At 44.0% G+C, this 12,746-nt stretch overlaps 1 protein-coding gene across 1 annotated transcript; it reads right to left on the bottom strand.

Moving 5' to 3' along the window:
• Positions 1 to 361: 361 nt before the first annotated feature.
• Positions 362 to 9,751, bottom strand: LOC102293191 (serine/threonine-protein kinase PAK 6; the record flags this gene model as incomplete). Its single annotated transcript, XM_005952818.3, is given in 8 exon segments — positions 362 to 1,148; positions 1,444 to 1,578; positions 1,986 to 2,111; positions 3,866 to 3,992; positions 4,379 to 4,512; positions 4,585 to 5,028; positions 5,330 to 5,887; positions 9,500 to 9,751. Coding segments are annotated over 8 exon segments (1,899 nt in total). The 3' UTR covers positions 362 to 980.
• Between the last annotated feature and the right edge of the window lie 2,995 nt (positions 9,752 to 12,746).

Here is a 12,746-nt window from a genome sequence, read left to right as displayed (position 1 = left end):
TTGGACTTTATTTCTTTTTTAGTAATAAAAAAGCTGAATGAAACCACTCAAAGCAAAACAGAGTGATGAGCTGTTATCTTTTTAATTAAAGCAACAATCTTTGTAATTTCTCATTTTGATTCTTGTTATGATGTTTTAAAGTAACTGGATTAACACGCGTGTCATGTCCCCGTTTTAAATTTAGAAATCCAGATTTTCCACCTGAAGAGGCAACATCAGTAACAGGTCAAATTTGGACTTTGTGAGGGAGCAACCGGACGTTTGGCTGCAATGGCATTTTCTCTGTGTCAGGATCCATTTTAGCTTCAATGAAAATATTTATAGGACTCAACAAAGAGACAAACGGAAAAAGACAAAAAGGTTAAATAAAAAAAAATTTAATCTGCATCTTTTGTGCAAAGTCACATTGACACTGTGCAAAGCTTCAAAATAAACCGATCGACGGGAGGAAGAGCTCATCATCATCATCACGGGGTAAAACTTTTTCCCAATGAAGAGCTTTAAATCCAGAGCTGACCCTCTGCTGAGCAGCATTGATCAATTTATTGGTTGTTTATTGGCTCTGATACAGAGAGAAACTTCTTGAAGCCAGAGGATCATCTCCGGCTCTGCTGAAACGAACGTGTCTGTTTTCACTTGTTTGTTTGTTTGAAGCTGTTCTGCACCCACAGCTCTGAGCTGATCATTATTATTGATCTGTGATTTAAAGGTTTGACGTTGGCTGTAAAATTACTGAAATGCTGTATAAACTAGGATCTTTGAAAACATGAAGGAGCCTGAAATGTTCTAAAGTTTAAATTCTCCATTTTAAAAAACATTCGCCCCAGAGTAGCACCAACAGCTGTTCAGCAAGTCTGGCCAATCAGAGATGAGCTGATGCGCAACCGAGCCACAATAAGAGTCTCCCAGCTGAGTCTCAGATGTCTTCGGAGGAATCAGGGTTGGGTTCGGGCGAGCCTCTTCAGATGGGTCTCGGGTGTTCAGCAGAGTGACATGCGTTTGCGGTACTGCTCCACCAGAGGAACGAGGCAGCGTGGTGAGCCGGCCTGCAGCATGAATGGGTGCTCCAGCAGGTCGGCGGCGCTGCTCCTCTGCAGCGTGTCACGGGTCAACATGCAGCCCAGGAAGTCCTTCAACACGGGAGACACCTGGAGACAAACACAGTGACATCATCAGCGACTGTCAGGATGAATGATTACATCATCATCAAATGTTACAACTAATCTGGGCCCACGACCCACAACCAGCATATTAGCATTTTAGTAACTGATGTTCAGAAAAAATCTGATTTTGTGTTTTCAGATTTAACTTACATGAGAACAAAGATGTGACAGATAAAATTTAGAAGGACCCTTATATGTATGTCTGTTGGTCCTCAAAGCATGTTCAGGTCTTGGGTCCTCACTCCATATAAAAATAAAACTAAGTGTGTGTGTGTCTGACCCGCTGGACGTTCTTGACACTTGGCACTGCTTCGTCTCGCAGCTTCTTCATTGCAGTGATGGGCGTGTCACTGAAATACGGTGGCTCTCCATCAACCATCTCCACCACCATGATTCCCAGAGACCAGATGTCCACCTGAAAACAGGAAATGGTCACACCTCAAAGGCATGCTTTTAATTTGTGCGTGTGAATGGGTGGATGACTGAATGTAGTGTAAAGCGCTTTGGGGTCCATAGGGACCAAGTAAAGCGCTATACAAATACAGGCCATTTTTTTTTTACCATTTTAATTTGAAATAAGACCTAGAAACGTAACTATTTGATGTTTTTCTTAGTTTTCATGTGAAACTGATTGGTTACTGAGAACTGTGAATATCAGTTACTGTAAATATAAATGTGATATTTGTTTAACCTTGTTCAAACTGAGGTTTGGACTTTTGTGTAACTCTAAGACTTATCCTAAGACTTGTCCAGCTTTTTTCCACCGGTTTAATCGACTCATTAAATTATTTGGTAGGAACATCCTTCATGTGCTGTCTTTACCTCGGTGCCATATGGCATTTTGGCGATCACCTCAGGAGCCATCCAGTATGGGGTCCCGACCAGAGATTTTCTCTTTGGGACTTCTTTGCTGATCTGAGCGCAGAAACCAAAGTCGGACAGTTTGATCTGCAGCAGGATCCAAGAAGGAATTTCATAGATTTACTAACAGAAAACCTCTGAGAATCACTTTCCAGCTGTTTGTGTGACCGATACTCAGCAGTATTTCAGTCATATCTGACTGAGGCTTGATTAGTCACCGTTATCAGGATCTGAATACTTTATTAATCCCAGAGGAAATGATGTGGTCACAGTTTCTCCAAGACAGCAAGGACATAACTAACAAGTTAAAGGTCATGAAATAATGCAAAATATTATATTACCGAATAGTATACACAAAATTAAATATAGTTCAAGTTGAGGTGTCCCTCATACTGGCGGTTATTTTCTCTGCAGAGGGTGTGCAGGTATTGGACTGTGTGCGGTGCTTTAGATGGAGGAGTTGTACAGAGATATCCACAGGCAGGAATGATTTCCTGTGTCGTTCAGTGGTGCATTATGGGTAAACTCAAGTTTCTCACTGAGGATGCTACTGTGACTGGCCAGTGCATTATGGAGTGGCTGGGAGGTGCTTTCCAGGACTGTCCTTTAAGTGGACATGAAACACCACATGTATAATGTACATCACTGAGCCCTGCTCTCATACACTGCCAAATGTAACTTTATCTGTGAAGCTGAATTTAAGGTATAGATGTTTAACTTTAGAATGTGTTTAGCGCCATCTTCTGTCAGTACAGAATATGATGTCACTAGGTTGGTTGCAGCTAATAGACTCACATTAGTTTATGTTAGCTAACTAGTGACAGAACTGATAACTCAGAGGAAAATAAGGACACTGAAACTAAAAATCAGTCAGCAGCAGTTTTGTGCTGACGTCAGCTGATTGCACAGAGTGGTACACCTATCTAGAAGAGGAAACGAGACGAGTGTCGGATTCCAGATTGTCCGTCTGGTAACTTAAACAGGTTCTCCTCCACCCTGTCCTTATTAATAAAGTGTTCTGCAACCTCTGACAACCAACAAGTGGATTTCCTATTTCATTGCAGCTAGCCAAACAACAAAGAACCACTGACTGCTGATAACACAGAGAGTGAAAGTGGACAGCATATCATTGTTTTTACCATAAACTCATTGTTGAAGCCAGGGGCTGCACAAAAATAACCCTTAGACTCTGAACATGTTCCAAAAAATTTAAACTTCCAGCTTGAATCCAGCTTCACAGTTACATCAGGGACAGTTGACATCAGGGCTTCATGATTTAGACTGGCTTTTATAATATGTTTCATGGCCATTTTAACTTGGATAACACATTTTATTGGCCTTGCAGATCAGTTTATTGAGTTTGTTGGCATTTGAGTTTTGACTAACTAATAACATAAATAATCTGGAAAAAAGATGCTGGATCCTGGTTATCAGCAGAAGTTGTTTTCCTTACTGTAAAGTAGTACTGGCAGTCATACAAACTAATGGAAACGATTAGAAACCTCTTATCAATCAGACAAAGACAGTCATATATTGGTACATGTCTATCTTTGAGATTATAAATGGTCTTTAATTATTTTAGTATTTTTTAGTATTTATAATTTATAAAATTTATAATATTTTAGAAATAAAAACTCAAACACTCAGCTTTGCCTAACTGTAATGTCAAACTTTAAAAAGATAGAGATGGTCGTCATTAGGCATTTTTGGGTTTAGGGTACTCATTATGTGATAAACACAAGTTTGTGTGAATTCTCTGTATCTGTTGATAATCCAGGTTTAATTTTTAAGAAGTTCTGTAAATGTCAAAGATGTGTCACAAAGAAGAAGAAGGGTGTTACCCTCCCGTCCAGGGTGAGCAGGATGGAGTCGCTCTTGATGTCTCGGTGGATCACACCCTGAGAGTGCAGGTAAGACAGCGCCCGCAGGACCCCCTCACAGACTGTCGCTATCTGCTCCTCGTTCAACCTGAACCACGCAGAAACATCATCGTAAATGGCCTGTATTTGTATAGCGCTTTACTTAGTCCCTAAGGACCCCAAAGCGCTTTACACTACATGCAGTCATCCACACACTGGTGATGGCAAGCTACATTGTTGCCACAGCTGCCCTGGGGCGCACTGACAGAGGCGAGGCTGCCAGACACTGGCGCCACCAGGCCCTCTGACCACCACCAGTAGGTGGGAACGGGTGAAGTGTCTTGCCCAAGGACACAAAGACAGAGACTGTCGAAGCCGGGGCTCAAACCAGCAACCTTATGATTACAAGACGAACTGCCAACTCTTGAGCCACGATCGCCCCATGAACACAGAGAACATCTCCCAGACGACACACCTGAGAGACTTCCAGCTCACCTGGTCTCACTGACGATGTGGGTTAGAGCGCCACCTTGCAGGTACTCCATGATGACCCACAGCTCATCCTCCACTAGAGCGCTACGGTACATTTCCACCACATTCTGGTGCCGGTAGTCCCTCATGATCACCACCTGAGACATATGAAATGAAGATCAGTCAAACTGCAAACAGGTAGATCTTCACACACCTCACCACACCTGTACCTCATTAAAGAGCAGCTCTCGCCGTTGCTGCTTCCTGAGGTCCATCATCTTCACAGCCACCTGTCTCCCGCTGTACTTTTCCCGGGCGATGCAAACCACGCCTGTGGACCCCTCTCCAATCTTCACAAAGTTCTCCAAAGTCATCCTCGGGTCGCCAGGGTCCACCACCATCTGTAGTGCCTCCTTGAACTGCTCATGGGTCACCTTTGGAGGACCGCCATCGGACCCCGCCTGCTGGTTGGAGGCGACTGCGTGACCTGGGGAGCCGGTTGGGGGAGGGTGGGGCTGGGAGGGGCTGTCCTCAGTTGTTAAGTTTGGAGATTTGATAGGTGCATTAAAGGCAGAGGATGGGCGAGGCAGCCTCTGAAATACGGCTCTACCTGTGATGATGGGACTGCTGGTGCTGTTAGGAGGAGGCAGGAGGCGGGAGGAGGGTGAGGCCAGCTGATGGAGAAAAAGAAGAGACACTGAGTTAAAGCTTCAGATGTTTCCCCTTTCTATGCTACTCTGTGCTAGCGGTTTCTTCCTGTTCAGGTCAGGCTATGCTAGCTATTTACATTTCTATAGTCTGTATTTATCCTAAGCTAATATATCTGCATTTTGTATCGAGCCATTTCCTATACTTGTTCTAATCAGATGTGTTGATGTTAGCTTGTGTAGCTTCACATGGTTTGGTCTGTCCTCAGCAGACTCATTCTAATGAATTTGTTAAAATGGTGGAAGTGATCCAAACACTGAGTTTCACCTGGAGGTCGTAGGACGAATGCGGTCTTCTTGAATTTTCTCTGGATGAGAACAGCAGGTCAGGCAGGTGACCCACAGCTGGTCTTAGCCTCACCTGGTGCCTATTGGTCTCCACAGTGTAGGAAGCTGTCCTATTTCTTAGTTCCGCCCCCTCACTGCGGGCGTACAGTCCACTTGGTTCACCTGTCCTCTGAGGTTTGTCTAGTTTAAGGGGTGTGGTTTCAGACGAGGAATCCACCTGGCAGGTAGACTTGGCTCTCTGCAGGGCCCCATTCAGTTTGGGGCTGCTGTTGTCGCTGCGCACCTGTCGTATCCGGTCCTGCCAGTAGGTAGAGCTCCCACCACTTTTCCCACTGCCGCCGCGGTGACCTAGCTCCTTGTACTGGTACGACTCGTCCTCGGCCAGTTCTCCCAGCCGGCCCATCGATCGGGCACGTTTCCGTGCCGACGGACTGCTCCGGCGCAGAGAGTTGGAACTGCTGACCGACATACGAGTCAACTCAGAGATCACATGACTGATGTAGTCTCCATGGCCGATGAAGCTGCCGCGAACGATGGTCTGCAGAAGAAACCAAAACAAATCAAAGTAACTCCAACGGCTCAGAGCACCACCACACTGCTGCACTACCCTTATAGACTTCCTCACAGGACCACACGTCCTCTCTTAGCAGCAAATCATCTGCTTTCCCTGATCCACAAAGACTCAGTGAAGCTCCTCCTGACCTTCTCCATCGACCCTCTCAGAGCAAACATCACATGTGCAGAGCTCTTCCTCAGCATGAATGCACACTGCTGCTTGTTCACCTATCGATTTAACCTTGGACACCTCGTTCCTGTGTCTTCATGGTATCATCGGCTTCATCCCTCTGTACTCCACATCACCATGTTCTCAGACCCGGTAGATTTGTTCTTCATTTTCATCATCCTCTCACCACCCACCGCCCTCTCCTAGACCTCCCCATACCTGCACAGGTGCGTCATTTGCCTGCCTTTGCTTCCTCCTTTCTAATCCTCTGCACTTCCTGAGGTCCTCACTAACTGTCCATCTGTCCTCCTCTCTCTCATTTTCTACATTGATCAGCTCCTCAGAGTCCTTCTTCCATTTTCTCGTCGCAGTGTCTTCAATCATTAGCACATTCTGCTCTTACTCACTCCGTCTTCCTTACATACAGCTCACTATAAGCCCATTCTTTTTTCTCTTTGCTGTACATCTGCCTACTTCCTTCATCTCTCTGACTGTCCCCCTTTTACTTTGCTAATATCTTCTTTTGAATACCTTCTGTACTTCCTTATTCCATCACCTAGTCTCCTCATCCTCTTTCCTCAGTCCAGATACACAAACACCTTCTTGGTACTCTCACATCATCCGAAACTCTCTTGGTAGTAGGACAGGGAACTCATCCCTGAACTCTGAGCACTATACTACAGCCACTAGTACTGCTGCTGCTGCTGCCACTACTACTACTGTGACTACTAGTATAAATATTAATGATGATAATAATAATAATAATAATAATAATAATAATAATAATAATAATAATACCATGACCCTTAAATCTGTAAGATATCTGAGGTGATGTCCAGAAGAAAAACAAAAAAAATTGTTTGGATACATAAAAAAAAAAAAAAAAAAAAAAAAGAATGATTTCAACAAAAATCATCTGCTGAAGCATTTTTCAACTTTTCATATCATTATTATTATTATTATTATTATTATTATTACTACTAGTAGCAGTATTTTTGGTTTGAAAATATGAAATGCCATTTAAAATCAATGTTTAATAATCAACTAAATAAATAGATGAGGAAGTGATGTTGTGAGCCTGCCCTTTAAGCCAGCGGTCTCCAACCTGTTTTGCGCCACGGACCGGTTTATGCCCGACAATATTTTCACGGACCGGCCTTTAAGGTGTCGCGGATAAATACAACAAAATAAAACTAGTACCGGTACCGAAAAAAAGAAGATTTATTCATAACACACGTGAAAAGACCCAGGAAAACCGAGTTAACGATAAAAACGATAACAAAATAACGCTGAAAACCGATAAAAACCCTGAAAACCATACATTTCAGACCTGAGCCTCAACTCTCACGGCCCGGTATCATACGACTCACGGACCGGTACCGGTCCGAGGCCTGGGGTTTGGGGACCGCTGCTTTAAGCGATCATGGTCAAGAGTTGGGAGTTCGCCTTGTAATCGGAAGGTTGCCGGTTCGAGCCCCAGCTTGGACAGTCTCGGTCGTTGTGTCCTTGGGCAAGACACTTCACCCGTTGCCTACTGGTGGTGGTCAGAGGGCCCGGTGGCGCCAGTGTTCGGCAGCCTCGCCTCTGTCAGTGCGCCCCAGGGTGGCTGTGGCTACAATGTAGCTTGCCATCACCAGTGTGTGAATGTGTGTGTGAATGGGTGGATGACAGGTTGTGTAAAGCGCTTTGGGGTCCTTAGGGACTAGAAAAGCGCTATACAAATACAGGCCATTTACCATTTAAACCTTTTAAAATGGGTGAGTACACAGTTGCTCACCTGTTTATGTATTGATGTTTTCATGTATGCATCAGCATCATTTTAACAAGAAGTTTTACCTACCAGAGAACAAAAACAATGACTGACGATGTCATGTTTACATTATGTCTGTGAAGGTTCTCAGTCATCCAGGTCATCGTAGTCAAAGGAGCTTGCAAAGAAAAGCGTCTGGACTTCTTTAAGTTGCTTGAAGACGTTTCACCTCTCATCCGAGAAGCTTCTTCAGTTCTAAGGTCAAATGGTGGAGAGTCCCAGATATAAACCTAGTGGGAGTACCCCCCACAGAGGGACAAAAGGACCCCCTGATGATCCTCTAATCACCTGAGCCAAGGTGTGAAATTGGGTGCGGGCCCCAATCAGCCAGAGTTTCAGGTGGGTTCAAGCGCATGGCACAACACAGAAGAGCCACCTCCACAGGACAAGACTCAGCAGTCCATCTGCATCTTAAGGATAAAGGACACTCTTTCGAGGATGCCAATGTTCACATTTTGGACAGAGAGGACAGATGGTTTGAAAGAGGAGTGAAAGAAGCCATCTATGTCCACTGTGAGCGACCATCTTTGAACAGAGGCGGGGTTTACGACACCAACTCTCTGCCATCTATAATCCAGTTTTGAGATCCCTTCCCAGACGCCTTAACGCCCACTCACATCCTGGGCCATCTGACCTCAGGAATTCGCATGACAAGGTGAGGCCAGGTTTCACAATGAACCCACCTGAAACTCTGGCTGATTGGGGCCCGCACCCAATTTCACACCTTGGCTCAGGTGATTAGAGGATCATCAGGGGGTCCTTTTGTCCCTCTGTGGGGGGTCACTCCCACTAGGTTTATATCTGGGACTCTCCACCATTTGACCTTAGAACTGAAGAAGCTTCTCGGATGAGAGGTGAAACGTCTTCAAGCAACTTAAAGAAGTCCAGACGCTTTTCTTTGCAAGCTCCTTTGACCATGTTTACATTAGTTTTACTGGTTTACCAGGTGAGCTTAGCGTGAACTGCGGGTGATACAGGTATATAATACATGAGTACTCGCTGATGAACTACAGCTACAACATTAAAGAAGAAAAAACTCCAAGTACTCCAGAGTTTTGAGTTGGTACTAATCAAATTGAACTAAAGATTAAACACCTTGTTTCAGACTGCTGCTGCAGACAGAAGGAATGAGGAAGTTTATTCTGGGATTTAGAGTTTGTGTTTGTGGTGCAGCTGAAAGATTCAGATTCCTTTGTTTTAAATGCCGTCAGCTGTCAGCCATATGGCATATAGTCTCCTGCTCATCCCACTGAGCTAAACCGGTGCCCGAGGAAGTATTGATACAGTAAAGACGTTTTTACATGGTGATCCATGACGAGGAAGCACAGTCACTGTGAAGGACCCGACTCTAGGAAAGTTCCTGAAGGTACTTCAGATTGGTTCTGATCTATGCAGAAAGCTGTGATTGTCGTTAATGTCGCTGTTCATCAATAAATCAGCTTCTTCATCAGCTTTCTGATGTTCAATGAGACGCACCGCTTGGACCAGCGCACGCAAATACGCAATCAATACATTCGACTGATCCGTCATCGTGCTGGCGTTGGTACCTGATCATCAGACACAGGTCCATTACATTTACAGCAGCCTTGAGAGATTATTGAAAAGATCCATCCCACCTTTTTGGGTCCTAGTTCAACATTGGTGATCCTAGAGGGGTCCACCAGGGGGCGTGGCCTCTTCAGCGTGTCGATGACGCTCTGCCACTGCGGCGGCAGCCCCACGTAGCATCCCGAGGTGACATCAAACGACGTGTGGACGCGGTGCTGGAAGTCCTGTGGCGCCGAGATCTCCAGCCTGTGCTTCTTCTTCCTGCGTTGGAACATCAGCACGGAGGCGTAGAGGCAGAAGCACAAGCCGGGTAGTGAGAGCTGAGGGAAACAACAACAACAACAACAATACTGTGATTATCGGCTCAGCCTGTGTTTTTAAATCAGGCTTTGTTGTTCAGAATGAATCCAGTGCTCCTGTAACCGTTACTAAACACAGCATGCTTTTATTTTGGTGGGCAACTGTTCCAGGCTTAAATGTTCAGCACATGCTAGTAAGAAAAACCTGAACTAAAGCTTTACATCCATCTGAACTTCACATTCAAAACAATTGCTTTTAAGTCTGCTCCCATGACTCTGTATACATTCACCAGCCACGGCACTGGGTTCATACGATCGTTATTAGTGCATATGCATCGTCAACCATCATGGTATTTAGGCATGATCAACACAACCTGCTGGCATTCACACTGAGCATCAGAATGATGAAGAAAGGTGACCTAAGTCACTTTGAATATAGCGTAGTTCTTTCAGAATCCACCAACCTGCTGGGATTTTCCCACCAACCATCTCTGAGTTTACAGAGAAGGTCTGGAACAGAGAAAACAGGTCACATAACCACTCGTTACAATCAAGGACTGCAGTATAGCATCTCTGAACCTTGAAGCAGATGGGCTACAGCAGCAGAAGACCACACCAGGTGCCTGTTGAGCTTGTAAATCTGAACCATGAAGAGTCAAAGCAGCTCTGAAGGAAAAAGGAGCTCCAACCAGTTAAGTAGAAAGCTGTACCTAATAAAGTGGTTGGTTGACTGTAATTTATAATCTAAAAGTGAAAAAAAAAAGCCAGAGTTATAGCCTGGGAGGTTAGGGTTATGCTTTTGTTTTACACGAAACTATGCTGTCTGTGTCATCAGAACATTGGTGTTGATGTGACTCAGCTTTCAGGTTAATCCAACATTAATCTGGATTCTTGTGTCACTGCAATCTGATCCGTGGATTAGTTCCTGCATGCCAAGGTTATGATCATTAACTACAACCAAAACATGTTTCCTGTGAACCAAAATAGATGTTTTGACATCAGTCGCTGGCCAGCTGCCAGCGCTATGCTCATTAGGCAGTCATGTGTGTTTTGCCACATCACCTGGTGAGGCAGCACAAACCATACCTGCACATTCAGACAGATGCAGTTTAATGTCCTTCTGTGCCTGAGACATAATCATCTTATAGAAAAGTCTCTGTATGTTTGTCCACTGGAACATTTTACAATCAAGTTACTGAATAAAAAAAAAGATTTTATGGTTTTTAGTATTTAGTACTGGTTTTCTATCCCAAGCTCAAATTTACTGAACATAAAGATTTTACGAGAATTAAAAGCAGTCACACAAGCATCCTCCTGTAGCCCAGCTCGGAAAAGAAGGAAAATAGAAATCCTGTTTGGCGACATCATTATCATATCTTAAGAAGATGTGATCTAATGTAAGAGTTTCAGAGTTTAGGTTGAAATATAAATGAAGGACGACCCGTTTCAACAAAACAAAACAAAATATGAAATGGTATTCGGCACTGAACGCCTAGCCAAAAGGACAATTTGTCAATACAGAAGTACTGGTGAAGTACTGATGAAGTACTGATGAAGTACTGGTGAAACTCAGATTCCCACTTGGCTCTGGTTCAGGTGTTTTTATTCCAAAACCTGATCTGATCTTCTGAGATGTTCATCCAGATGAATGACCTCTACAACTTGATAACTTAAACTAATGAACGAATTAACTTAATGGATAGAAATTCCGGTGCAGTAAATGAATGGAGGTGAAGGTGGAGACTTTGGTGACTTCAGGATGTCTGTTCTGCTACAGGCTAACACCTCGAGCTCATTATGGGACAGTTTCCATGTCAGTGTGAAGATGCTGGAATGAAAATCAGCATCTCCAACTCAGTGGCCACGGAAAAGGTGGAGTGCCCTCTGCGGCATGGGTGATGGATGTATGGATTGATGGATAGATGGGTGAACGGATTGGCTGGTGGGTAGTGTAATGATAGTTGCTATTGTTGAAGCTACCCACAGGGGGCGCTTTGGAATCAATAAGATATACAGAATAGAAGAAGTAGTGATCGTTGTAGAAAGAATAATGAACAGCTAGCTGAAGCTAGCACCAGGAGCAATTCTTGATGTTTTATTCATAGAGGAATAAGAACATTACATGGTACCAGGATACGGGTTAAGAATAAGAAGCAACGCAACAAGATGGATGCAATAAAACCGCCAAGTCCGTTGAAACTGACTGGAAACGTGGATGCAAGTTGGAGGACTTTCAAACAGCAGTTCAAACTGTATATTGCAGCTGTCGGAGTGGATCGACGGGCAGATGAAAGGAAAATAGCCATGCTGCTCACCATCGCTGGCACAGAAGCAATAGAGGTCTTCAACACTTTTGTGTTTGCTCAGCCCGAGGACAAAGATAACTTTGATGAAGTCATGAAGAAATTTGATGAGCACTGTCTGTCAAAGAAAAATGAAACATACGAGAGATACGTCTTTCGCTCACGCTTACAGCATCAGGGTGAGTCATTTGATACTTTTCTCACAGACCTCAAGATCAAAGCTCAGTCCTGCAATTTTGGTGATCTCAGAGACTCTATGATACGAGATCAAATAGTGTTTGGAACTAATGAGAAGAAGCTCCGAGAGAAACTGTTGAGAGAAACAGAACTAACGCTGGAAAGTGCTATAAAGATAAGTCAAGCCAGTGAGCTAGCACGACAACATGTACTGACGTTTAGAGAGCCTGTTCAAGGAGCAGCGCAACAAGAAAATGAGGCAGTGAATGCAGTGTCGATTAAAAGAAAGCCATGGAGTAAATTCAAAAACAACGACAACAGAAACAAAACGTGTGACAATGAAATGTTCACTTGCAAGTGTAACACTGATGTAGCGCTAATGACTTAATACAGGCTAGGGATTGAGTGTGATTTTATGGTTATTATTAATCAGAAGATTTAGGGACGCCACTGGAGCTGATGGGCAGTAATTAATAAATCCACACAACACAAAAAATGGTTTTGCAGGTACCTTGTATTTAACCAAACCCCAAAAA

Source organism: Haplochromis burtoni, unplaced genomic scaffold (assembly GCF_018398535.1).
Source record: "Haplochromis burtoni strain Fernald_Lab_line unplaced genomic scaffold, NCSU_Asbu1 Contig_2264, whole genome shotgun sequence".
NCBI lineage: Eukaryota > Metazoa > Chordata > Actinopteri > Cichliformes > Cichlidae > Haplochromis > Haplochromis burtoni.
This window is presented reverse-complemented; position numbering and strand designations above follow the sequence as displayed.